Source organism: Dendrobates tinctorius, unplaced genomic scaffold (genome assembly GCF_039654945.1).
Source record: "Dendrobates tinctorius isolate UK_male_01 unplaced genomic scaffold, ASM3965494v1 ptg000445l, whole genome shotgun sequence".
Lineage (NCBI taxonomy): Eukaryota > Metazoa > Chordata > Amphibia > Anura > Dendrobatidae > Dendrobates > Dendrobates tinctorius.
Genome location: NW_027362107.1, coordinates 323,952 through 351,627, shown reverse-complemented (window position 1 = coordinate 351,627; position 27,676 = coordinate 323,952). Strand labels below are relative to the sequence as shown.

The window sequence follows — 27,676 nt, the reverse complement described above, 5'->3', positions numbered from 1 at the left end:
ACATAGTATATAAGTACATCCGCTCTAGATCAGCTCTGTCCTTATACACAGGGATCAGTACAGTACACAGTATATAAGTACACCCGCTCTAGATCACCTCTGTCCTTATCCAGAGGTCAGTACAGTACACAGTATATAAGTACACCCGCTCTAGATCAGCTCTGTCCTTATACATAGAGGTCAGTACAGTACACAGTATATAAGTATACCCGCTCTAGATCAGCTCTGTCCTTATACACAGGGGTCAGTACAGTACACAGTATACTCACTGTGCCCCCACACGTGGCAGACTCCCACATTACACACCCACCGTGCCCCCACACCACACACACGTGGCAGGCTCCCACGTTACACACCCCCTGAGGCCCCACACCACACACAGGCAGATCTGATGAGTCACCTCTTTATGGTCGATGCTGGAGAAGTCCACACCATTCACCTCCACGATCTGATCACCAACCTGACATGAAGCAGAAAGATGAGATTAATGACTACAATCCTGAGGGCGCTGGCTGACACCAACAGCCACGGGCCCGAGAGATGTCATTGCTCTTGATGGCTGTAATGTCCAGAAGTATGTGAACCTAACAAGCGAGGAGCCGGACCTACGAGCTCACCTCCAGACCGACCTCCGATGACAGCGAGCCAGGCTTCACGTTACTGACGAAAATCCCCGGCTTCTGGGCAGGACCGCTGGAAATGCTGCAGAAATAAGAGGGGCGAAAGGCTTATAAAAGGGAAAGCCCATCCTCAATTCACCTCCACAAACCCCTTGTGCTAGATAAGTTCTCCTTGCCATAATCCCCTGTACTGGACATTACTCCCTGTCACGATAATGTAAAGTATCATGTATTTTTCCCTATTATCACACCTTCGGAACATTTCAGAATCTTCTATTCACATACTAAACTCTGCTATGCCAGTTGTGAGGGCTTGACCCCCCCCCTTCCTTTCCTTATCCTGCCAGCAGCTGCAACTTTCTCTCACTCACAGCCTTTGACACTGTCCACCCCCTTTCTTCCCCCTCAGCCTCCACACACACACACTCCTTGTAACCTGAGCTACCAGTGAGTGATTTCCCTCCTCTCAGCAGGGAGCCCCTTTGTCTTTCCCATGTGGTCTGACTTCTCATAGACTATAATGGGAATCTAATCATTTAGTCATAAAGCGAAGTGAATTTATGATAGAAATGCGAAAACTTCATATCCGAGATGTTCTTTGACTGTACTATTTAGCCTGTGTTTTTCCTAATTCTAACTTCAGCGGAATCCGAAAGGTGGAAATTCTTATCCTCCCTTGCTGACAATTTTATCTTCCAAAAGGTAGGGGAGAAAACAAGGGGAACTGCTACCTTGGATCTAATCCTCATAAACAGGGAGGAAATGGTTGAGGAGGTAAAAGTCGCTGGGACCCTAGGAGGTAGCGACCATGCTATTTTAGAATTTTGGATAACTAGAGGAAGACCTGTGAAGACTCAGACGTCAAGGTTAGATTTCAGAAAGGCAGATTTTAACGGACTCAGAAAGAGAATTGGAGGGATCCAATGGCTGGATATCCTTAAGGACAAAAATGTCCAGGAAGGATGGGAAATCTTGAAAAATGAAATTCTCAAAGCACAGTTGTTAACAATTCCGAAAAGAGGGAAGAATAGGAAGCATTTAAGGAAACCAGGATGGATGAACACAGAACTTAAGCACATGCTAAAAAGGAAGAAAGAAATGTTTATAAAATGGAAAGAGGGAGGCATATCTAAAGAAGAATATAATGCTGTCTGCAGAACCTGCAGGGCACAAATCAGATTATCTAAAGCTGACAATGAACTGACGCTTGCAAGAGACGTCAAAAGCAATAATAAAGGATTTTGGGGATATGTCAAAAGTAAAAGAAAAGTCAAAGATGCCATAGGATTTTTACAGGATGAAAATGATGAAATGGTAAGACAGGATGTTGAGAAGGCCGAACTTTTAAATTCCTATTTTGCATCCGTTTTCTCTCAGAAAGGAAATGTAACATCAACTGTTATTCACTGTCCTATTAAGGGAATAGAAGAATCCAGGATATCTATAAACATAAAGATAGTGAGGAAACACTTAGCTAACCTAAATGAATTCAAGTCTCCAGGTCCAGATGAATTACACCCCAGAATACTGAAGGAGATAGCAGAAGAAATTTCTGAACCCCTCTCCATAATCTTTGAAAATTCTTTGAGAACAGTAGAAGTCCCAGAAGACTGGAGAAGAGCAAATGTTCCTATCTTCAAAAAGGGGAAGAAGGTGGACCCTGGGAACTATAGGCCGGTGAGTCTGACTTCTATACCAGGAAAGATCTTTGAACAAATTATTCAACACCATGTATGTCAGTACCTGGATAAGAATGAAGTGATTAAACAGAATCAGCATGGGTTTGCAACTAATAAGTCATGTCAGACTAACTTAATTTCCTTCTATGACGGAATCACTGACTGGGTGGATCAGGGAAATGCTGTAGATATAGTATATCTTGACTTCTGCAAAGCATTTGACAAAGTATCTCACACAATCCTTATTGAAAAAAATGACTAAGTATGGAATGGACAAGGCAACTGTTAGGTGGATTCATAACTGGCTTAGTGATCGGACCCAAAGAGTGGTCGTAAATGGCTGCACATCCAGGTGGAAGAATGTCTCAAGTGGGGTACCACAGGGCTCTGTCTTGGGCCCTGTATTGTTCAACATCTTTATCAATGATTTAGATGAAGGAATTGAGGGTAAACTGATTAAATTTGCTGATGACACAAAGCTAGGAGGGATAGCCAATACTAGAGAAGAGAGAGAGGGGATTCAAAAAGATATAAATACACTGGAGCAGTGGGCAGCCACTAACAGAATGGTTTTTAACAGGGAAAAATGCAAAGTACTACATCTGGGCAATAAAAATGAAAAAAAGCATATACAGAATGGGAGGAATAGGGCTAAGCAACAGCACATGTGAAACAGACTTGGGTATACTAATAGATCACAGACTGAATATAAGTCAACAGTGTGATGCAGCAGCAAAAAAGGCAAATGCAATTCTAGGATGTATTAACAGAAGCATCCAGTCTAGATCACGTGAAGTCATTATTTCCCTCTACTCCTCTTTGGTCAGACCTCATCTGGAATATTGTGTCCAGTTTTGGGCACCACATTTTAAAAAAGACATCAACAAACTGGAGCAAGATCAGAAAAGAGCGACCAGAATGGTGACCGGTCTCCAAACCCTGACTTATGAGGAAAGGTTGCAGGATTTGGGAATGTTTAGCTTGCAAAAGAGAAGACTGAGAGGAGACTTAATAGCTGTCTACAAATATCTAAAGGGCTGTCACATTGTAGAAGGATCAACTTTATTCTCATTTGCACAAGGAAAGACTAGAAGCAATGGGATGAAACTGAATGGGAGGAGACACAGATTAGATATTAGAAAAAACTTTTTGACAGAGTGATCAATGAGTGGAACAAGCTGCCACGAGAAGTGGTGAGTTCTCCCTTCAATGGAAGTCTTCAAACAGAGGCTGGACAGACATCTGACTGGGATGATTTAGCGAATCCTCCTTTGAGCAGGGGGTTGGACCAGATGGCCCAGGAGGTCCCTTCCAACTCTACCATTCTATGATTCCTGCACAGCCGGGGCAGCCCGATACTTCGTGTTTGGTTTTGAATGAACGCCAGCGACAAGCTGAATAGGATGATACTATGTGCGTTTCCATACGAGGTACCCTCTGCAAGATATGATTATTATAGTTTTCTTAGCCAGATGGTAACTCTGAAAGCAGGGGAAGGACTGTCACAAACCAGCCCATTTAGTAATATCACAAGCCCAGAGGTATAAGGTACTTTCCCTCAAGTCTGCAGTCACTTCGTGCCTGGGAAACTGCTGCAACCAGACCCCTCAATGCATTGTGATGTCTGGCTACTCCTACCAGCATGGTTTTGCCTAAGATGATCTAAGCAATACGTGAGTTTATTTCTTCTCTTAATCCTCTTTTATATGTATTCGCTTTGTTACATACTTTCAATGTCTCATATTGTAAAATCTTTTTATACCTTCTGTAAACACTGCCTACCTTTTTTTTGAGCATAATATAAAATTACTAGCTCGTTTCTCCATGTTCTATACCGAACTTCTACGTGCCTGAAGTAATTACGCTACTAATTTGGGTTGGCTTCGGACCCCTTTATTATTAATTAATATTAATATAGACATCAGAGCTAGTGGCGGCGAAGTGTGTTGTGGGCTAGTGGGTACCGCTGGCAGTGATGGGACGGGTTTTATAAGCTGATTGCTTAATCCCCTGTAGTGGACACTACTCCCCCTCCCCATAATCCCATGTAGTGGACACTACTCCCCCTCCCCATAATCCCCTGTACTGGACACTACTCCCCCTCCCCATAATCCCCTGTACTGGACACTACTCCCCCTCCCCATAATCCCCTGTACTGGACACTAGTCCCCCTCCCCATAATCCCCTGTACTGGACACTACTTCCCCTCCCCATAATCCCCTGTACTGGACAGCACTCCCCCTCCCCATAATCCCCTGTACTGGACAGCACTCCCCTCTCCCCATAATCCCCTGTACTGGACACTACTCCCCCTCCCCATAATCCCCTGTACCGGACACTAGTCCCCCTCCCCATAATCCCCTGTACTGGACACTAGTCCCCCTCCCCATAATCCCCTGTACTGGACAGCACTCCCCCTCCCCATAATCCCCTGTACTGGACACTACTCCCCCTCCCCATAATCCCCTGTACTGGACACTAGTCCCCCTCCCCATAATCCCCTGTACTGGACAGCACTCCCCCTCCCCATAATCCCCTGTACTGGACAGCACTCCCCTCTCCCCATAATCCCCTGTACTGGACAGCACTCCCCTCTCCCCATAATCCCCTGTACTGGACAGCACTCCCCTCTCCCCATAATCCCCTGTACTGGACAGCACTCCCCTCTCCCCATAATCCCCTGTACTGGACACTACTCCCCCTCCCCATAATCCCCTGTACTGGACAGCACTCCCCCTCCCCATAATCCCCTGTACTGGACAGCACTCCCCTCTCCCCATAATCCCCTGTACTGGACAGCACTCCCCTCTCCCCATAATCCCCTGTACTGGACAGCACTCCCCTCTCCCCATAATCCCCTGTACTGGACACTAGTCCCCCTCCCCATATTCCCCTGTACTGGACAGCACTAATTATCTCCTGTACAAGAAAAGTTTCCCATAGAAGGCAGGTCAGCCCAAGCCATAATCCCCCATACAGGTAAAGTTCCCCCCAACCCCCTTTTCAGGGTACCCCACGTACAGCACAAGGCAAGGCACCCGCTGGTACCACAGACAAGTTGCACCCACCTGCACCCCATGCCTGTTGTTCCCACTAAGCTGATGAAGACCTTCTTCTCCTTGATGTCTCTACCTCCGATGGAGGCCAGCCCCGCCATGCTGCTCTTCCCATCCTGTGGACACAATATTAGCGGTGATTAATGATGTCACAGAAGTAACCTGCCTCCCCCAGCACCTCACACCAGCGTAATCTGCGACCCCCCGCACCTCGCGCCAGCGTAATCTGTGACCCCCCGCACCTCGCGCCAGCGTAATCACCAACCCCCAGCACCTCGCGCCAGACGACACTAGGTTTTGGTCTCTATAAATGGCAGGATTCATGTTCCCCCCCCCAGGACCTCTGCAGGTGCGTCTATGTGCCCCCGGATTCATGTTTGGGTTTCTTTCCTCCCCCGTGTGCAGTTCTGCAGACGGCAGCAATCACGTTCCCCCCCAGGACCGACTCTGCAGGTGCGTCTATGTGCCCCCGGATTCATGTTTGGGTTTCTTTCCTCCCCCGTGTGCAGTTCTGCAGACAGCAGCAATCATGTTCCCCCCCAGGACCGGCCCTGCAGGTGCGTCTATGTGCCCCCGGGTTCATATTTGGGTTTCTTTCCTCCCCCGTGTGCAGTTCTGCAGACGGCAGCAATCACGTTCCCCCCAGGACCGACTCTGCAGGTGCGTCTATGTGCCCCCGGATTCATGTTTGGGTTTCTTTCCTCCCCCGTGTGTAGTTCTGCAGACAGCAGCAATCATGTTCCCCCCCAGGACCGGCCCTGCAGGTGCGTCTATGTGCCCCCGGGTTCATATTTGGGTTTCTTTCCTCCCCCGTGTGCAGTTCTGCAGATGGCAGCAATCACGTTCCCCCCAGGACCGACTCTGCAGGTGCGTCTATGTGCCCCCGGATTCATGTTTGGGTTTCTTTCCTCCCCCGTGTGCAGTTCTGCAGACGGCAGCAATCACGTTCCCCCCAGGACCGACTCTGCAGGTGCGTCTATGTGCCCCCGGATTCATGTTTGGGTTTCTTTCCTCCCCCGTGTGCAGTTCTGCATAAGGCAGCAATCACGTTCCCCCCCAGGACCGGCCCTGCAGGTGCGTCTATGTGCCCCCGGATTCATGTTTGGGCTTCTTGCCTCCCCCGTGTGCAGTTCTGCAGACGGCAGCAATCACGTTCCCCCCAGGACCGACTCTGCAGGTGCGTCTATGTGCCCCCGGATTCATATTTGGGTTTCTTTCCTCCCCCGTGTGCAGTTCTGCATAAGGCAGCAATCACGTTCCCCCCAGGACTGGCCCTGCAGGTGCGTCTATGTGCCTCCGGATTCATGTTTGGGTTTCTTGCCTCCCCCGTGTGCAGTTCTGCAGACAGCAGCAATCATGTTCCCCCCAGGACTGGCCCTGCAGGTGCGTCTATGTGCCTCCGGATTCATGTTTGGGCTTCTTGCCTCCCCCGTGTGCAGTTCTGCAGACAGCAGCAATCATGTTCCCCCCAGGACTGGCCCTGCAGGTGCGTCTATGTGCCCCCGGATTCATGTTTGGGCTTCTTGCCTCCCCCATGTGCAGTTCTGCATAAGGCAGCAATCACGTTCCCCCCAGGACTGGCCCTGCAGGTGCGTCTATGTGCCTCCGGATTCATGTTTGGGCTTCTTGCCTCCCCCGTGTGCAGTTCTGCAGACAGCAGCAATCATGTTCCCCCCAGGACTGGCCCTGCAGGTGCGTCTATGTGCCCCCGGATTCATGTTTGGGCTTCTTGCCTCCCCCATGTGCAGTTCTGCAGACAGCAGCAATCACGTCCCCCCCCAGGACCGGCTCTGCAGGTGCGTCTATGTGCCCCCGGATTCATGTTTGGGTTTCTTTCCTCCCCCGTGTGCAGTTCTGCAGATGGCAGCAATCACGTTACCCCCAGGACCGGCCCTGCAGGTGCGTCTATGTGCCCCCGGATTCATGTTTGGGTTTCTTGCCTCCCCCGTGTGCAGTTCTGCAGACGGCAGCAATCACGTTCCCCCCAGGACCGGCCCTGCAGGTGCGTCTATGTGCCCCCGGATTCATGTTTGGGTTTCTTGCCTCCCCCGTGTGCAGTTCTGCAGACAGCAGCAATCACGTTCCCCCCAGGACCGGCCCTGCAGGTGCGTCTATGTGCCCCCAGATTCATGTTTGGGTTTCTTGCCTCCCCCGTGTGCAGTTCTGCAGACAGCAGCAATCGCGTTCCCCCCAGGACCGGCCCTGCAGGTGCTTCTATGTGCCCCCAGATTCATGTTTGGGTTTCTTGCCTCCCCCGTGTGCAGTTCTGCAGATGGCAGCAATCACGTTCCCCCCCCAGGACCGGCCCTGCAGGTGCGTCTATGTGCCCACGGATTCATGTTTGGGTTTCTTGCCTCCCCCGTGTGCAGTTCTGCAGACGGCAGCAATCGCGTTGCCCCCAGGACCGGCCCTGCAGGTGCGTCTATGTGCCCCCGGATTCATGTTTGGGTTTCTTGCCTCCCCCGTGTGCAGTTCTGCAGATGGCAGCAATCGCGTTCCCCCCCAGGACCGGCCCTGCAGGTGCGTCTATGTGCCCCCGGATTCATGTTTGGGTTTCTTGCCTCCCCCGTGTGCAGTTCTGCAGACAGCAGCAATCACGTTCCCCCCCAGGACCGGCCCTGCAGGTGCGTCTATATGCCCCCGGATTCATGTTTGGGTTTCTTGCCTCCCCCGTGTGCAGTTCTGCAGACGGCAGCAATCATGTTCCCCCCAGGACCGGCTCTGCAGGTGCGTCTATGTGCCCCCGGATTCATGTTTGGGTTTCTTGCCTCCCCCGTGTGCAGTTCTGCAGACAGCAGCAATCACGTTCCCCCCCAGGACCGGCTCTGCAGGTGCGTCTATGTGCCCCCGGATTCATGTTTGGGTTTCTTGCCTCCCCCGTGTGCAGTTCTGCAGACGGCAGCAATCACGTTCCCCCCAGGACCGGCCCTGCAGGTGCGTCTATGTGCCCCCGGATTCATGTTTGGGTTTCTTGCCTCCCCCGTGTGCAGTTCTGCAGACAGCAGCAATCACGTTCCCCCCAGGACCGGCCCTGCAGGTGCGTCTATGTGCCCCCAGATTCATGTTTGGGTTTCTTGCCTCCCCCGTGTGCAGTTCTGCAGACAGCAGCAATCGCGTTCCCCCCAGGACCGGCCCTGCAGGTGCGTCTATGTGCCCCCGGATTCATGTTTGGGTTTCTTGCCTCCCCCGTGTGCAGTTCTGCAGATGGCAGCAATCACGTTCCCCCCAGGACCGGCCCTGCAGGTGCGTCTATGTGCCCCCGGATTCATGTTTGGGTTTCTTGCCTCCCCCGTGTGCAGTTCTGCAGACGGCAGCAATCGCGTTCCCCCCAGGACCGGCCCTGCAGGTGCGTCTATGTGCCCCCGGATTCATGTTTGGGTTTCTTGCCTCCCCCGTGTGCAGTTCTGCAGATGGCAGCAATCACGTTCCCCCCCCAGGACCGGCCCTGCAGGTGCGTCTATGTGCCCCCGGATTCATGTTTGGGTTTCTTGCCTCCCCCGTGTGCAGTTCTGCAGACGGCAGCAATCGCGTTCCCCCCAGGACCGGCCCTGCAGGTGCGTCTATGTGCCCCCGGATTCATGTTTGGGTTTCTTGCCTCCCCCGTGTGCAGTTCTGCAGATGGCAGCAATCGCGTTCCCCCCCAGGACCGGCCCTGCAGGTGCGTCTATGTGCCCCCGGATTCATGTTTGGGTTTCTTGCCTCCCCCGTGTGCAGTTCTGCAGACAGCAGCAATCACGTTCCCCCCCAGGACCGGCCCTGCAGGTGCGTCTATATGCCCCCGGATTCATGTTTGGGTTTCTTGCCTCCCCCGTGTGCAGTTCTGCAGACGGCAGCAATCATGTTCCCCCCAGGACCGGCTCTGCAGGTGCGTCTATGTGCCCCCGGATTCATGTTTGGGTTTCTTGCCTCCCCCGTGTGCAGTTCTGCAGACAGCAGCAATCATGTCCCCCCCCAGGACCGGCTCTGCAGGTGCGTCTATGTGCCCCCGGATTCATGTTTGGGTTTCTTGCCTCCCCCGTGTGCAGTTCTGCAGACAGCAGCAATCATGTCCCCCCCCAGGACCGGCTCTGCAGGTGCGTCTATGTGCCACCGGATTCATGTTTGGGTTTCTTGCCTCCCCCGTGTGCAGTTCTGCAGACAGCAGCAATCATGTCCCCCCCCAGGACCGGCTCTGCAGGTGCGTCTATGTGCCCCCGGATTCATGTTTGGGTTTCTTGCCTCCCCCGTGTGCAGTTCTGCAGACGGCAGCAATCATGTTCCCCCCAGGACCGGCTCTGCAGGTGCGTCTATGTGCCCCCGGATTCATGTTTGGGTTTCTTGCCTCCCCCGTGTGCAGTTCTGCAGACAGCAGCAATCATGTCCCCCCCCAGGACCGGCTCTGCAGGTGCGTCTATGTGCCCCCGGATTCATGTTTGGGCTTCTTGCCTCCCCCCGTGTGCAGTTCTGCAGACAGCAGCAATCGCGTTCCCCCCAGGACCGGCCCTGCAGGTGCGTCTATGTGCCCCCGAATTCATGTTTGGGTTTCTTGCCTCCCCCGTGTGCAGTTCTGCAGATGGCAGCAATCACGTTCCCCCCCCAGGACCGGCCCTGCAGGTGCGTCTATGTGCCCCCGGATTCATGTTTGGGTTTCTTGCCTCCCCCGTGTGCAGTTCTGCAGACGGCAGCAATCGCGTTCCCCCCAGGACCGGCCCTGCAGGTGCGTCTATGTGCCCCCGGATTCATGTTTGGGTTTCTTGCCTCCCCCGTGTGCAGTTCTGCAGATGGCAGCAATCGCGTTCCCCCCCAGGACCGGCCCTGCAGGTGCGTCTATGTGCCCCCGAATTCATGTTTGGGTTTCTTGCCTCCCCCGTGTGCAGTTCTGCAGATGGCAGCAATCACGTTCCCCCCCCAGGACCGGCCCTGCAGGTGCGTCTATGTGCCCCCGGATTCATGTTTGGGTTTCTTGCCTCCCCCGTGTGCAGTTCTGCAGACGGCAGCAATCGCGTTCCCCCCAGGACCGGCCCTGCAGGTGCGTCTATGTGCCCCCGGATTCATGTTTGGGTTTCTTGCCTCCCCCGTGTGCAGTTCTGCAGATGGCAGCAATCGCGTTCCCCCCCAGGACCGGCCCTGCAGGTGCGTCTATGTGCCCCCGGATTCATGTTTGGGTTTCTTGCCTCCCCCGTGTGCAGTTCTGCAGACAGCAGCAATCACGTTCCCCCCCAGGACCGGCCCTGCAGGTGCGTCTATATGCCCCCGGATTCATGTTTGGGTTTCTTGCCTCCCCCGTGTGCAGTTCTGCAGACGGCAGCAATCATGTTCCCCCCAGGACCGGCTCTGCAGGTGCGTCTATGTGCCCCCGGATTCATGTTTGGGTTTCTTGCCTCCCCCGTGTGCAGTTCTGCAGACAGCAGCAATCACGTTCCCCCCCAGGACCGGCCCTGCAGGTGCGTCTATGTGCCCCCGGATTCATGTTTGGGTTTCTGTCCTCCCCCGTGTGCAGTTCTGCAGACAGCAGCAATCACGTTGCCCCCAGGACCGGCTCTGCAGGTGCGTCTATGTGCCCCCGGATTCATGTTTGGGTTACTTGCCTCCCCCATGTGCAGTTCTGCAGACAGCAGCAATCACGTTCCCCCCCAGGACCGGCTCTGCAGGTGCGTCTATGTGCCCCCGGATTCATGTTTGGGTTTCTTTCCTCCCCCGTGTGCAGTTCTGCAGACAGCAGCAATCATGTTCCCCCCCAGGACCGGCCCTGCAGGTGCGTCTATGTGCCCCCGGATTCATGTTTGGGTTTCTTGCCTCCCCCGTGTGCAGTTCTGCAGACAGCAGCAATCACGTTCCCCCCCAGGACCGGCCCTGCAGGTGCGTCTATGTGCCCCCGGATTCATGTTTGGGTTTCTTGCCTCCCCGTGTGCAGTTCTGCAGATGGCAGCAATCACGTTCCCCCCCAGGACCGGCCCTGCAGGTGCGTCTATGTGCCCCCGGATTCATGTTTGGTTTTCTTGCCTCCCCCATGTGCAGTTCTGCAGACAGCAGCAATCACGTTCCCCCCAGGACCGGCCCTGCAGGTGCGTCTATGTGCCCCCCGGATTCATGTTTGGGTTTCTTGCCTCCCCCGTGTGCAGTTCTGCAGACAGCAGCAATCATGTTCCCCCCCAGGACCGGCCCTGCAGGTGCGTCTATGTGCCCCCGGATTCATGTTTGGGTTTCTTTCCTCCCCCGTGTGCAGTTCTGCAGACAGCAGAAATCACGTTCCCCCCCAGGACCGGCCCTGCAGGTGCGTCTATGTGCCCCCGGATTCATGTTTGGGTTTCTTTCCTCCCCCGTGTGCAGTTCTGCAGACAGCAGCAATCACGTTCCCCCCAGGACCGGCCCTGCAGGTGCGTCTATGTGCCCCCAGATTCATGTTTGGGTTTCTTTCCTCCCCCGTGTGCAGTTCTGCAGACAGCAGCAATCACGTTCCCCCCAGGACCGACTCTGCAGGTGCGTCTATGTGCCCCCAGATTCATGTTTGGGTTTCTTGCCTCCCCCGTGTACAGTTCTGCAGACAGCAGCAATCATGTCCCCCCCCAGGACCGGCCCTGCAGGTGCGTCTATGTGCCCCCGGATTCATGTTTGGGTTTCTTGCCTCCCCCGTGTACAGTTCTGCAGACGGCAGCAATCGCGTTCCCCCCCAGGACCGGCCCTGCAGGTGCGTCTATGTGCCCCCGGATTCATGTTTGGGTTTCTTGCCTCCCCCGTGTGCAGTTCTGCAGATGGCAGCAATCGCGTTCCCCCCCAGGACCGGCCCTGCAGGTGCGTCTATGTGCCCCCGGATTCATGTTTGGGTTTCTTGCCTCCCCCGTGTGCAGTTCTGCAGACGGCAGCAATCATGTTCCCCCCAGGACCGGCCCTGCAGGTGCGTCTATGTGCCCCCGGATTCATGTTTGGGTTTCTTTCCTCCCCCGTGTGCAGTTCTGCAGACAGCAGCAATCACGTTCCCCCCAGGACCGGCCCTGCAGGTGCGTCTATGTGCCCCCAGATTCATGTTTGGGTTTCTTTCCTCCCCCGTGTGCAGTTCTGCAGACAGCAGCAATCACGTTCCCCCCAGGACCGGCCCTGCAGGTGCGTCTATGTGCCCCCAGATTCATGTTTGGGTTTCTTTCCTCCCCCGTGTGCAGTTCTGCAGACAGCAGCAATCACGTTCCCCCCAGGACCGACTCTGCAGGTGCGTCTATGTGCCCCCAGATTCATGTTTGGGTTTCTTGCCTCCCCCGTGTACAGTTCTGCAGACAGCAGCAATCATGTCCCCCCCCAGGACTGGCTCTGCAGGTGCGTCTATGTGCCCCCGGATTCATGTTTGGGTTTCTTGCCTCCCCCCGTGTGCAGTTCTGCAGACGGCAGCAATCATGTTCCCCCCAGGACCGGCTCTGCAGGTGCGTCTATGTGCCCCCGGATTCATGTTTGGGTTTCTTGCCTCCCCCGTGTGCAGTTCTGCAGACGGCAGCAATCATGTTCCCCCCAGGACCGGCTCTGCAGGTGCGTCTATGTGCCCCCGGATTCATGTTTGGGTTTCTTGCCTCCCCCGTGTGCAGTTCTGCAGACGGCAGCAATCATGTTCCCCCCAGGACCGGCTCTGCAGGTGCGTCTATGTGCCCCCGGATTCATGTTTGGGTTTCTTGCCTCCCCCGTGTGCAGTTGTGCAGATGGCAGCAATCACGTTCCCCCTCAGGACCGGCCCTGCAGGTGCGTCTATGTGCCCCCGGATTCATATTTGGGTTTCTTGCCTCCCCCGTGTGCAGTTCTGCAGACGGCAGCAATCATGTTCCCCCCAGGACCGGCTCTGCAGGTGCGTCTATGTGCCCCCGGATTCATGTTTGGGTTTCTTGCCTCCCCCGTGTGCAGTTGTGCAGATGGCAGCAATCGCGTTCCCCCCCAGGACCGGCCCTGCAGGTGCGTCTATGTGCCCCCGGATTCATGTTTGGGTTTCTTGCCTCCCCCGTGTGCAGTTCTGCAGACGGCAGCAATCATGTTCCCCCCAGGACCGGCTCTGCAGGTGCGTCTATGTGCCCCCGGATTCATGTTTGGGTTTCTTGCCTCCCCCGTGTGCAGTTGTGCAGATGGCAGCAATCACGTTCCCCCTCAGGACCGGCCCTGCAGGTGCGTCTATGTGCCCCCGGATTCATATTTGGGTTTCTTGCCTCCCCCGTGTGCAGTTCTGCAGACAGCAGCAATCATGTTCCCCCCAGGACTGGCCCTGCAGGTGCGTCTATGTGCCCCCAGATTCATGTTTGGGTTTCTTGCCTCCCCCATGTGCAGTTCTGCAGACAGCAGCAATCACGTCCCCCCCCAGGACCGGCCCTGCAGGTGCGTCTATGTGCCCCCAGATTCATGTTTGGGTTTCTTGCCTCCCCCGTGTGCAGTTCTGCAGACAGCAGCAATCACGTTGCCCCCAGGACTGGCTCTGCAGGTGCGTCTATGTGCCCCCGGATTCATGTTTGGGTTTCTTGCCTCCCCCGTGTGCAGTTCTGCAGACAGCAGCAATCACGTTGCCCCCAGGATCGGCTCTGCAGGTGCGTCTATGTGCCCCCGGATTCATGTTTGGGTTTCTTGCCTCCCCCGTGTGCAGTTCTGCAGACAGCAGCAATCATGTTCCCCCCAGGACCGGCCCTGCAGGTGCGTCTATGTGCCCCCGGATTCATGTTTGGGCTTCTTGCCTCCCCCGTGTGCAGTTCTGCAGACAGCAGCAATCATGTCCCCCCCCAAGGACCGGCCCTGCAGGTGCATCTATATGCCCCCGGATTCATGTTTGGGCTTCTTGCCTCCCCCGTGTGCAGTTCTGCAGACAGCAGCAATCATGTTCCCCCCAGGACCGGCTCTGCAGGTGCGTCTATGTGCCCCCGGATTCATGTTTGGGCTTCTTGCCTCCCCCGTGTGCAGTTCTGCAGACAGCAGCAATCACGTCCCCCCCCAGGACCGGCTCTGCAGGTGCGTCTATGTGCCCCCGGATTCATGTTTGGGTTTCTTGCCTCCCCCATGTGCAGTTCTGCAGACAGCAGCAATCACGTTCCCCCCAGGACCGGCCCTGCAGGTGTGTCTATGTGCCCCCGGATTCATGTTTGGGTTTCTTGCCTCCCCCGTGTGGAGTTCTGCAGACGGCAGCAATCACGTTCCCCCCCAGGATCGGCCCTGCAGGTGCGTCTATGCGCCCCCGGATTCATGTTTGGGTTTCTTGCCTCCCCCGTGTGCAGTTCTGCAGACAGCAGCAATCACGTTCCCCCCCAGGATCGGCTCTGCAGGTGCGTCTATGTGCCCCCGGATTCATGTTTGGGCTTCTTGCCTCCCCCGTGTGCAGTTCTGCAGACAGCAGCAATCACGTCCCCCCCCAGGACCGGCCCTGCAGGTGCGTCTATGTGCCCCCGGATTCATGTTTGGGTTTCTTGCCTCCCCCATGTGTAGTTCTGCATAAGGCAGCAATCACGTTCCCCCCCAGGATCGGCCCTGCAGGTGCGTCTATGCGCCCCCGGATTCATGTTTGGGTTTCTTGCCTCCCCCGTGTGCAGTTCTGCAGACAGCAGCAATCACGTTCCCCCCAGGACCGGCTCTGCAGGTGCGTCTATGTGCCCCCGGATTCATGTTTGGGTTTCTTTCCTCCCCCGTGTGCAGTTCTGCAGACAGCAGCAATCACGTTCCCCCCCAGGACCGGCCCTGCAGGTGCGTCTATGTGCCCCCGGATTCATGTTTGGGTTTCTTTCCTCCCCCGTGTGCAGTTCTGCAGACAGCAGCAATCACGTTCCCCCCCAGGACCGGCTCTGCAGGTGCGTCTATGTGCCCCCGGATTCATGTTTGGGTTTCTTTCCTCCCCCGTGTGCAGTTCTGCAGACAGCAGCAATCACGTTCCCCCCCAGGACCGGCTCTGCAGGTGCGTCTATGTGCCCCCGGATTCATGTTTGGGCTTCTTGCCTCCCCTGTGTGCAGTTCTGCAGATGGCAGCAATCGCGTTCCCCCCCAGGACCGGCCCTGCAGGTGCGTCTATGTGCCCCCGGATTCATGTTTGGGTTTCTTGCCTCCCCCGTGTGCAGTTCTGCAGATGGCAGCAATCGCGTTCCCCCCCAGGACCGGCCCTGCAGGTGCGTCTATGTGCCCCCGGATTCATGTTTGGGTTTCTTTCCTCCCCCGTGTGCAGTTCTGCAGACAGCAGCAATCACGTTCCCCCCAGGACCGGCCCTGCAGGTGCGTCTATGTGCCCCCGGATTCATGTTTGGGTTTCTTGCCTCCCCCGTGTGCAGTTCTGCATAAGGCAGCAATCACGTTCCCCCCAGGACCGGCCCTGCAGGTGCGTCTATGTGCCCCTGGATTCATGTTTGGGTTTCTTGCCTCCCCCGTGTGCACTTCTGCAGACAGCAGCAATCACGTCCCCCCCAGGACCGGCTCTGCAGGTGCGTCTATGTGCCCCCGGATTCATGTTTGGGTTTCTTTCCTCCCCCGTGTGCAGTTCTGCAGATGGCAGCAATCACGTTCCCCCCCAGGACCGGCCCTGCAGGTGCGTCTATGTGCCCCCGGATTCATGTTTGGGTTTCTTTCCTCCCCCGTGTGCAGTTCTGCAGACAGCAGCAATCGCGTTCCCCCCCAGGACCGGCCCTGCAGGTGCGTCTATGTGCCTCCGGATTCATGTTTGGGTTTCTTTCCTCCCCCATGTGCAGTTCTGCAGACAGCAGCAATCACGTTCCCCCCCAGGACCGGCCCTGCAGGTGCGTCTATGTGCCCCCAGATTCATGTTTGGGTTTCTTGCCTCCCCCGTGTGCAGTTCTGCAGATGGCAGCAATCGCGTTCCCCCCCAGGACCGGCCCTGCAGGTGCGTCTATGTGCCCCCGGATTCATGTTTGGGTTTCTTGCCTCCCCCGTGTGCAGTTCTGCAGACGGCAGCAATCGCGTTCCCCCCCAGGACCGGCCCTGCAGGTGCGTCTATGTGCCCCCGGATTCATGTTTGGATTTCTTGCCTCCCCCGTGTGCAGTTCTGCAGACAGCAGCAATCACGTCCCCCCCCAGGACCGGATCTGCAGGTGCGTCTATGTGCCCCCGGATTCATGTTTGGGTTTCTTGCCTCCCCAGTGTGCAGTTCTGCAGACAGCAGCAATCACGTTCCCCCCCAGGACCGTCTCTGCAGGTGCGTCTATGTGCCCCCGGATTCATGTTTAGGTTTCTTGCCTCCCCCGTGTGCAGTTCTGCAGACAGCAGCAATCACGTCCCCCCCCAGGACCGGCCCTGCAGGTGCGTCTATGTGCCCCCGGATTCATGTTTGGGCTTCTTGCCTCCCCCGTGTGCAGTTCTGCAGACAGCAGCAATCACGTTCCCCCCCAGGACCGGCCCTGCAGGTGCGTCTATGTGCCCCCGGATTCATGTTTGGGTTTCTTTCCTCCCCCGTGTGCAGTTCTGCAGACAGCAGCAATCACGTCCCCCCCCAGGACCGGCCCTGCAGGTGCGTCTATGTGCCCCCGGATTCATGTTTGGGCTTCTTGCCTCCCCCGTGTGCAGTTCTACAGATGGCAGCAATCACGTTCCCCCCAGGACCGGCCCTGCAGGTGCGTCTATGTGCCCCTGGATTCATGTTTGGGTTTCTTGCCTCCCCCGTGTGCAGTTCTGCAGACAGCAGCAATCACGTTCCCCCCCCAGGACCGGCCCTGCAGGTGCGTCTATGTGCCCCCGGATTCATGTTTGGGCTTCTTGCCTCCCCCGTGTGCAGTTCTGCAGACAGCAGCAATCACGTTCCCCCCCAGGACCGGCCCTGCAGGTGCGTCTATGTGCCCCCGGATTCATGTTTGGGCTTCTTGCCTCCCCCGTGTGCAGTTCTGCAGACAGCAGCAATCACGTTCCCCCCCAGGACCGGCCCTGCAGGTGCGTCTATGTGCCCCTGGATTCATGTTTGGGTTTCTTGCCTCCCCCGTGTGCAGTTCTGCAGATGGCAGCAATCGCGTTCCCCCCCAGGACCGGCCCTGCAGGTGCGTCTATGTGCCCCCGGATTCATGTTTGGGTTTCTTGCCTCCCCCGTGTGCAGTTCTGCAGATGGCAGCAATCGCGTTCCCTCCAGGACCGGCCCTGCAGGTGCGTCTATGTGCCCCCGGATTCATGTTTGGGTTTCTTGCCTCCCCCGTGTGCAGTTCTGCAGATGACAGCAATCACGTTCCCCCCCAGGACCGGCCCTGCAGGTGCGTCTATGTGCCCCCAGATTCATGTTTGGGTTTCTTGCCTCCCCCGTGTGCAGTTCTGCAGATGGCAGCAATCGCGTTCCCCCCAGGACCGGCCCTGCAGGTGCGTCTATGTGCCCCCGGATTCATGTTTGGGTTTCTTGCCTCCCCCGTGTGCAGTTCTGCAGATGGCAGCAATCGCGTTCCCCCCAGGACCGGCCCTGCAGGTGCGTCTATGTGCCCCGGGATTCATGTTTGGGTTTCTTGCCTCCCCCGTGTGCAGTTCTGCAGATGGCAGCAATCGCGTTCCCCCCCAGGACCGGCCCTGCAGGTGCGTCTATGTGCCCCCGGATTCATGTTTGGGTTTCTTGCCTCCCCCGTGTGCAGTTCTGCAGATGGCAGCAATCGCGTTCCCTCCAGGACCGGCCCTGCAGGTGCGTCTATGTGCCCCCGGATTCATGTTTGGGTTTCTTGCCTCCCCCGTGTGCAGTTCTGCAGATGACAGCAATCACGTTCCCCCCCAGGACCGGCCCTGCAGGTGCGTCTATGTGCCCCCGGATTCATGTTTGGGTTTCTTGCCTCCCCCGTGTGCAGTTCTGCAGACGGCAGCAATCACGTTCCCCCCCAGGACCGGCTCTGCAGGTGCGTCTATGTGCCCCCGGATTCATGTTTGGGTTTCTTTCCTCCCCCGTGTGTAGTTCTGCAGATGGCAGCAATCACGTTCCCCCCCCAGGACCGGTCCTGCAGGTGCGTCTATGTGCCCCCGGATTCATGTTTGGGTTTCTTGCCTCCCCCGTGTGCAGTTCTGCAGACAGCAGCAATCATGTTCCCCCCAGGACCGGCCCTGCAGGTGCGTCTATGTGCCCCCGGATTCATGTTTGGGTTTCTTGCCTCCCCCGTGTGCAGTTCTGCAGATGGCAGCAATCACGTTCCCCCCCAGGACCGGCCCTGCAGGTGCGTCTATGTGCCCCCGGATTCATGTTTGGGCTTCTTGCCTCCCCCGTGTGTAGTTCTGCAGATGGCAGCAATCACGTTCCCCCCAGGACCGGCCCTGCAGGTGCGTCTATGTGCCCCCGGATTCATGTTTGGGCTTCTTGCCTCCCCCGTGTGCAGTTCTGCAGACAGCAGCAATCACGTCCCCCCCCCAGGACCGGCTCTGCAGGTGCGTCTATGTGCCCCCCGATTCATGTTTGGGTTTCTTGCCTCCCCCGTGTGCAGTTCTGCAGACAGCAGCAATCACGTTCCCCCCCAGGACCGGCCCTGCAGGTGCGTCTATGTGCCCCCGGATTCATGTTTGGGTTTCTTGCCTCCCCCGTGTGTAGTTCTGCAGATGGCAGCAATCACGTTCCCCCCCAGGACCGGCCCTGCAGGTGCGTCTATGTGCCCCCGGATTCATGTTTGGGCTTCTTGCCTCCCCCGTGTGCAGTTCTGCAGACAGCAGCAATCACGTCCCCCCACCAGGACCGGCTCTGCAGGTGAGTCTATGTGCCCCCAGATTCATGTTTGGGTTTCTTGCCTCCCCCGTGTGCAGTTCTGCAGACAGCAGCAATCATGTTCCCCCCAGGACCGGCCCTGCAGGTGCGTCTATGTGCCCCCCGATTCATGTTTGGGTTTCTTGCCTCCCCCGTGTGCAGTTCTGCAGACAGCAGCAATCACGTCCCCCCCCAGGACCGGCTCTGCAGGTGCGTCTATGTGCCCCCCGATTCATGTTTGGGTTTCTTGCCTCCCCCGTGTGCAGTTCTGCAGACAGCAGCAATCATGTTCCCCCCAGGACCGGCCCTGCAGGTGCGTCTATGTGCCCCCGGATTCATGTTTGGGTTTCTTGCCTCCCCCGTGTGCAGTTCTGCAGACGGCAGCAATCACGTTCCCCCCCAGGATCGGCCCTGCAAGTGCGTCTATGCGCCCCCGGATTCATGTTTGGGTTTCTTGCCTCCCCCGTGTGCAGTTCTGCAGATAGCAGCAATCACGTTCCCCGCAGGACCGGCCCTGCAGGTGCGTCTATGTGCCCCCGGATTCATGTTTGGGCTTCTTGCCTCCCCCGTGTGCAGTTCTGCAGACAGCAGCAATCACGTCCCCCCCCCCAGGACCGGCCCTGCAGGTGCGTCTATGTGCCCCCGGATTCATGTTTGGGTTTCTTGCCTCCCCCGTGTGTAGTTCTGCAGACAGCAGCAATCACGTTTCCTCCAGGACCGGCCCTGCAGGTGCGTCTATGTGCCCCCGGATTCATGTTTGGGTTTCTTGCCTCCCCCATGTGTAGTTCTGCAGAAGGCAGCAATCATGTTCCCCCCCAGGACCGGCCCTGCAGGTGCGTCTATGTGCCCCCGGATTCATGTTTGGGTTTCTTGCGTCCCCCGTGTGTAGTTCTGCAGACAGCAGCAATCACGTTTCCTCCAGGACCGGCCCTGAAGGTGCGTCTATGTGCCCCCGGATTCATGTTTGGGTTTCTTGCCTCCCCCATGTGCAGTTCTGCAGACAGCAGCAATCACGTTCCCCCCAGGACCGGCCCTGCAGGTGCGTCTATGTGCCCCTGGATTCATGTTTGGGTTTCTTGCCTCCCCCGTGTGCAGTTCTGCAGACAGCAGCAATCACGTTCCCCCCAGGACCGGCCCTACGGGTGCGTTTATGTGCCCCCGGATTCATGTTTGGGTTTCTTTCCTCCCCCGTGTGCAGTTCTGCCGGCAGCAGCAATCACGTTCCCCCCAGGACCGGCCCTGCAGGTGCGTCTATGTGCCCCTGGATTCATGTTTGGGTTTCTTGCCTCCCCCGTGTGCAGTTCTGCAGACAGCAGCAATCACGTTCCCCCCAGGACCGGCCCTGCAGGTGTGTCTATGTGCCCCTGGATTCATGTTTGGGTTTCTTGCCTCCCCCGTGTGCAGTTCTGCAGACAGCAGCAATCACGTTCCCCCCAGGACCGGCCCTGCAGGTGCGTCTATGTGCCCCTGGATTCATGTTTGGGCTTCTTGCCTCCCCCGTGTGCAGTTCTGCAGACAGCAGCAATCACGTTCCCCCCAGGACCGGCCCTGCAGGTGCGTCTATGTGCCCCTGGATTCATGTTTGGGTTTCTTGCCTCCCCCGTGTGCAGTTCTGCAGACAGCAGCAATCACGTTTCCCCCAGGACCGGCCCTACGGGTGCGTTTATGTGCCCCCGGATTCATGTTTGGGTTTCTTTCCTCCCCCGTGTGCAGTTCTGCCGGCAGCAGCAATCACGTTCCCCCCAGGACCGGCCCTGCAGGTGCGTCTATGTGCCCCTGGATTCATGTTTGGGTTTCTTGCCTCCCCCGTGTGCAGTTCTGCAGACAGCAGCAATCACGTTCCCCCCAGGACCGGCCCTGCAGGTGTGTCTATGTGCCCCTGGATTCATGTTTGGGTTTCTTGCCTCCCCCGTGTGCAGTTCTGCAGACAGCAGCAATCACGTTCCCCCCAGGACCGGCCCTGCAGGTGCGTCTATGTGCCCCTGGATTCATGTTGGGGCTTCTTGCCTCCCCCGTGTGCAGTTCTGCAGACAGCAGCAATCACGTTCCCCCCCAGGACCGGCTCTGCAGGTGCGTCTATGTGCCCCCGGATTCATGTTTGGGTTTCTTTCCTCCCCCGTGTGCAGTTCTGCAGACAGCAGCAATCACGTCCCCCCCAGGACCGGCTCTGCAGGTGCGTCTATGTGCCCCCGGATTCATGTTTGGGTTTCTTGCCTCCCCTGTGTGCAGTTCTGCAGACAGCAGCAATCATGTTCCCCCCAGGACCGGCTCTGCAGGTGCGTCTATGTGCCCCTGGATTCATGTTTGGGCTTCTTGCCTCCCCCGTGTGCAGTTCTGCAGACAGCAGCAATCACGTTCCCCCCCAGGACCGGCTCTGCAGGTGCGTCTATGTGCCCCCGGATTCATGTTTGGGTTTCTTGCCTCCCCCGTGTGCAGTTCTGCAGACAGCAGCAATCACGTTCCCCCCAGGACCGGCCCTGCAGGTGCGTCTATGTGCCCCTGGATTCATGTTTGGGTTTCTTGCCTCCCCCGTGTGCAGTTCTGCAGACAGCAGCAATCACGTTCCCCCCAGGACCGGCCCTGCAGGTGTGTCTATGTGCCCCTGGATTCATGTTTGGGTTTCTTGCCTCCCCCGTGTGCAGTTCTGCAGACAGCAGCAATCACGTTCCCCCCAGGACCGGCCCTGCAGGTGCGTCTATGTGCCCCTGGATTCATGTTTGGGCTTCTTGCCTCCCCCGTGTGCAGTTCTGCAGACAGCAGCAATCACGTTCCCCCCCATGACCGGCTCTGCAGGTGCGTCTATGTGCCCCCGGATTCATGTTTGGGTTTCTTTCCTCCCCCGTGTGCAGTTCTGCAGATGGCAGCAATCACGTTCCCCCCCAGGACCGGCCCTGCAGGTGCGTCTATGTGCCCCCAGATTCATGTTTGGGTTTCTTGCCTCCCCCGTGTGCAGTTCTGCAGATGGCAGCAATCGCGTTCCCCCCCAGGACCGGCCCTGCAGGTGCGTCTATGTGCCCCCGGATTCATGTTTGGGTTTCTTGCCTCCCCCGTGTGCAGTTCTGCAGACAGCAGCAATCACGTCCCCCCCCAGGACCGGCTCTGCAGGTGCGTCTATGTGCCCCCGGATTCATGTTTGGGTTTCTTGCCTCCCCCGTGTGCAGTTCTGCATACAGCAGCAATCACGTTCCCCCCCAGGACCGGCCCTGCAGGTGCGTCTATGTGCCCCCGGATTCATGTTTGGATTTCTTGCCTCCCTCGTGTGCAGTTCTGCAGACAGCAGCAATCACGTTCCCCCCCAGGACCGGCCCTGCAGGTGCGTCTATGTGCCCCCGGATTCATGTTTGGATTTCTTGCCTCCCCCGTGTGTAGTTCTGCAGACAGCAGCAATCACGTTCCCCCCCAGGACCGGCTCTGCAGGTGCGTCTATGTGCCCCCGGATTCATGTTTAGGTTTCTTGCCTCCCCCGTGTGCAGTTCTGCAGACAGCAGCAATCACGTCCCCCCCCAGGACCGGCCCTGCAGGTGCGTCTATGTGCCCCCGGATTCATGTTTGGGCTTCTTGCCTCCCCCGTGTGCAGTTCTGCAGACAGCAGCAATCACGTTCCCCCCCAGGACCGGCCCTGCAGGTGCGTCTATGTGCCCCCAGATTCATGTTTGGGTTTCTTTCCTCCCCCGTGTGCAGTTCTGCAGACAGCAGCAATCACGTTCCCCCCCAGGACCGGCCCTGCAGGTGCGTCTATGTGCCCCCGGATTCATGTTTGGGTTTCTTGCCTCCCCCGTGTGCAGTTCTGCAGACAGCAGCAATCACGTTCCCCCCCAGGACCGGCTCTGCAGGTGCGTCTATGTGCCCCCGGATTCATGTTTGGGCTTCTTGCCTCCCCCGTGTGCAGTTCTGCAGATGGCAGCAATCACGTTCCCCCCAGGACCGGCCCTGCAGGTTCGTCTATGTGCCCCCAGATTCATGTTTGGGTTTCTTTCCTCCCCCGTGTGCAGTTCTGCAGACAGCAGCAATCATGTTCCCCCCCAGGACCGGCCCTGCAGGTGCGTCTATGTGCCCCCGGATTCATTTTTGGGCTTCTTGCCTCCCCCGTGTGCAGTTCTGCAGATGGCAGCAATCACGTTCCCCCCAGGACCGGCCCTGCAGGTTCGTCTATGTGCCCCCAGATTCATGTTTGGGTTTCTTTCCTCCCCCGTGTGCAGTTCTGCAGACAGCAGCAATCACGTCCCCCCCCAGGACCGGCCCTGCAGGTGCGTCTATGTGCCCCCGGATTCATGTTTGGGCTTCTTGCCTCCCCCGTGTGCAGTTCTGCAGATGGCAGCAATCACGTTCCCCCCAGGACCGGCCCTGCAGGTTCGTCTATGTGCCCCCGGATTCATGTTTGGGCTTCTTGCCTCCCCCGTGTGCAGTTCTGCAGACAGCAGCAATCACGTTCCCCCCAGGACCGACTCTGCAGGTGCGTCTATGTGCCCCCAGATTCATGTTTGGGTTTCTTGCCTCCCCCGTGTACAGTTCTGCAGACAGCAGCAATCACGTCCCCCCCCAGGACCGGCCCTGCAGGTGCGTCTATGTGCCCCCGGATTCATGTTTGGGCTTCTTGCCTCCCCCGTGTGCAGTTCTGCAGATGGCAGCAATCACGTTTCCCCCAGGACCGGCCCTGCAGGTTCGTCTATGTGCCCCCAGATTCATGTTTGGGTTTCTTTCCTCCCCCGTGTGCAGTTCTGCAGACAGCAGCAATCACGTCCCCCCCCAGGACCGGCCCTGCAGGTGCGTCTATGTGCCCCCGGATTCATGTTTGGGCTTCTTGCCTCCCCCGTGTGCAGTTCTGCAGATGGCAGCAATCACGTTCCCCCCAGGACCGGCCCTGCAGGTTCGTCTATGTGCCCCCGGATTCATGTTTGGGCTTCTTGCCTCCCCCGTGTGCAGTTCTGCAGACAGCAGCAATCACGTTCCCCCCAGGACCGACTCTGCAGGTGCGTCTATGTGCCCCCAGATTCATGTTTGGGTTTCTTGCCTCCCCCGTGTACAGTTCTGCAGACAGCAGCAATCATGTCCCCCCCCAGGACTGGCTCTGCAGGTGCGTCTATGTGCCCCCAGATTCATGTTTGGGTTTCTTGCCTCCCCCGTGTGCAGTTCTGCAGACGGCAGCAATCGCGTTCCCCCCCAGGACCGGCTCTGCAGGTGCGTCTATGTGCCCCCGGATTCATGTTTGGGTTTCTTGCCTCCCCCGTGTGCAGTTCTGCAGATGGCAGCAATCGCGTTTCCCCCCAGGACCGGCCCTGCAGGTGCGTCTATGTGCCCCCGGATTCATGTTTGGGTTTCTTGCCTCCCCCGTGTGCAGTTCTGCAGACGGCAGCAATCATGTTCCCCCCAGGACCGGCTCTGCAGGTGCGTCTATGTGCCCCCGGATTCATGTTTGGGTTTCTTGCCTCCCCCGTGTGCAGTTCTGCAGATGGCAGCAATCACGTTCCCCCCAGGACCGGCCCTGCAGGTGCGTCTATGTGCCCCCGGATTCATGTTTGGGCTTCTTGCCTCCCCCGTGTGCAGTTCTGCAGACGGCAGCAATCATGTTCCCCCCAGGACCGGCTCTGCAGGTGCGTCTATGTGCCCCCGGATTCATGTTTGGGCTTCTTGCCTCCCCCGTGTGCAGTTCTGCAGATGGCAGCAATCACGTTCCCCCCAGGACCGGCCCTGCAGGTTCGTCTATGTGCCCCCGGATTCATGTTTGGGCTTCTTGCCTCCCCCGTGTGCAGTTCTGCAGACAGCAGCAATCACGTTCCCCCCAGGACCGACTCTGCAGGTGCGTCTATGTGCCCCCAGATTCATGTTTGGGTTTCTTTCCTCCCCCGTGTGCAGTTCTGCAGACAGCAGCAATCACGTCCCCCCCCAGGACCGGCCCTGCAGGTGCGTCTATGTGCCCCCGGATTCATGTTTGGGCTTCTTGCCTCCCCCGTGTGCAGTTCTGCAGATGGCAGCAATCACGTTCCCCCCAGGACCGGCCCTGCAGGTTCGTCTATGTGCCCCCAGATTCATGTTTGGGTTTCTTTCCTCCCCCGTGTGCAGTTCTGCAGACAGCAGCAATCACGTCCCCCCCCAGGACCGGCCCTGCAGGTGCGTCTATGTGCCCCCGGATTCATGTTTGGGCTTCTTGCCTCCCCCGTGTGCAGTTCTGCAGATGGCAGCAATCACGTTCCCCCCAGGACCGGCCCTGCAGGTTCGTCTATGTGCCCCCGGATTCATGTTTGGGCTTCTTGCCTCCCCCGTGTGCAGTTCTGCAGACAGCAGCAATCACGTTCCCCCCAGGACCGACTCTGCAGGTGCGTCTATGTGCCCCCAGATTCATGTTTGGGTTTCTTGCCTCCCCCGTGTACAGTTCTGCAGACAGCAGCAATCATGTCCCCCCCCAGGACTGGCTCTGCAGGTGCGTCTATGTGCCCCCGGATTCATGTTTGGGTTTCTTGCCTCCCACGTGTACAGTTCTGCAGACGGCAGCAATCGCGTTCCCCCCCAGGACCGGCCCTGCAGGTGCGTCTATGTGCCCCCGGATTCATGTTTGGGTTTCTTGCCTCCCCCGTGTGCAGTTCTGCAGATGGCAGCAATCGCGTTCCCCCCCAGGACCGGCCCTGCAGGTGCGTCTATGTGCCCCCGGATTCATGTTTGGGTTTCTTGCCTCCCCCGTGTGCAGTTCTGCAGACGGCAGCAATCATGTTCCCCCCAGGACCGGCTCTGCAGGTGCGTCTATGTGCCCCCGGATTCATGTTTGGGTTTCTTGCCTCCCCCGTGTGCAGTTGTGCAGCTGGCAGCAATCACGTTCCCCCTCAGGACCGGCCCTGCAGGTGCGTCTATGTGCCCCCGGATTCATATTTGGGTTTCTTGCCTCCCCCGTGTGCAGTTCTGCAGACAGCAGCAATCATGTTCCCCCCAGGACTGGCCCTGCAGGTGCGTCTATGTGCCCCCAGATTCATGTTTGGGTTTCTTGCCTCCCCCATGTGCAGTTCTGCAGACAGCAGCAATCACGCCCCCCCCCCAGGACCGGCCCTGCAGGTGCGTCTATGTGCCCCCAGATTCATGTTTGGGTTTCTTGCCTCCCCCGTGTGCAATTCTGCAGACAGCAGCAATCACGTTGCCCCCAGGACTGGCTCTGCAGGTGCGTCTATGTGCCCCCGGATTCATGTTTGGGTTTCTTGCCTCCCCCGTGTGCAGTTCTGCAGACAGCAGCAATCACGTTGCCCCCAGGATCGGCTCTGCAGGTGCGTCTATGTGCCCCCGGATTCATGTTTGGGTTTCTTGCCTCCCCCGTGTGCAGTTCTGCAGACAGCAGCAATCATGTTCCCCCCAGGACCGGCCCTGCAGGTGCGTCTATGTGCCCCCGGATTCATGTTTGGGCTTCTTGCCTCCCCCGTGTGCAGTTCTGCAGACAGCAGCAATCATGTCCCCCCCCAAGGACCGGCCCTGCAGGTGCATCTATATGCCCCCGGATTCATGTTTGGGCTTCTTGCCTCCCCCGTGTGCAGTTCTGCAGACAGCAGCAATCATGTTCCCCCCAGGACCGGCTCTGCAGGTGCGTCTATGTGCCCCCGGATTCATGTTTGGGCTTCTTGCCTCCCCCGTGTGCAGTTCTGCAGACAGCAGCAATCACGTCCCCCCCCAGGACCGGCTCTGCAGGTGCGTCTATGTGCCCCCGGATTCATGTTTGGGTTTCTTGCCTCCCCCATGTGCAGTTCTGCAGACAGCAGCAATCACGTTCCCCCCAGGACCGGCCCCGCAGGTGTGTCTATGTGCCCCCGGATTCATGTTTGGGTTTCTTGCCTCCCCCGTGTGGAGTTCTGCAGACGGCAGCAATCACGTTCCCCCCCAGGATCGGCCCTGCAGGTGCGTCTATGCTCCCCCGGATTCATGTTTGGGCTTCTTGCCTCCCCCGTGTGCAGTTCTGCAGACAGCAGCAATCACGTCCCCCCCCAGGACCGGCCCTGCAGGTGCGTCTATGTGCCCCCGGATTCATGTTTGGGTTTCTTGCCTCCCCCATGTGTAGTTCTGCATAAGGCAGCAATCACGTTCCCCCCCAGGACCGGCCCTGCAGGTGCGTCTATGTGCCCCCGGATTCATGTTTGGGCTTCTTGCCTCCCCCGTGTGCAGTTCTGCAGACAGCAGCAATCACGTCCCCCCCCAGGACCGGCCCTGCAGGTGCGTCTATGTGCCCCCGGATTCATGTTTGGGTTTCTTTCCTCCCCCGTGTGCAGTTCTGCAGACAGCAACAATCACGTTCCCCCCAGGACCGGCCCTGCAGGTGCGTCTATGTGCCCCTGGATTCATGTTTGGGTTTCTTGCCTCCCCCGTGTGCAGTTCTGCAGACAGCAGCAATCACGTTCCCCCCAGGACCGGCCCTGCAGGTGCGTCTATGTGCCCCTGGATTCATGTTTGGGTTTCTTGCCTCCCCCGTGTGCAGTTCTGCAGACAGCAGCAATCACGTTCCCCCCCAGGACCGGCTCTGCAGGTGCGTCTATGTGCCCCCGGATTCATGTTTGGGTTTCTTTCCTCCCCCGTGTGCAGTTCTGCAGACAGCAGCAATCACGTTCCCCCCAGGACCGGCCCTGCAGGTGCGTCTATGTGCCCCCGGATTCATGTTTGGGTTTCTTTCCTCCCCCGTGTGCAGTTCTGCAGACAGCAGCAATCACGTTCCCCCCAGGACCGGCCCTGCAGGTGCGTCTATGT

General features: G+C 57.6%; 1 protein-coding gene across 9 annotated transcripts in view; it reads right to left on the bottom strand.

The window, feature by feature from the left end:
• Positions 1 to 27,676, bottom strand: part of USH1C (USH1 protein network component harmonin) — a 270,528-nt gene that overhangs the window by 192,105 nt on the left and 50,747 nt on the right. For all 9 annotated transcript variants that reach the window (XM_073564293.1, XM_073564295.1, XM_073564288.1 and 6 more), the window contains exons 8-10: positions 5,368 to 5,471; positions 618 to 702; positions 401 to 460 (exon numbers count right to left, since the gene is read on the bottom strand). In XM_073564293.1, coding sequence (XP_073420394.1) covers positions 401 to 460; positions 618 to 702; positions 5,368 to 5,471 — 249 coding nt within the window. The remainder of the gene's footprint in view (positions 1 to 400; positions 461 to 617; positions 703 to 5,367; positions 5,472 to 27,676) is intronic.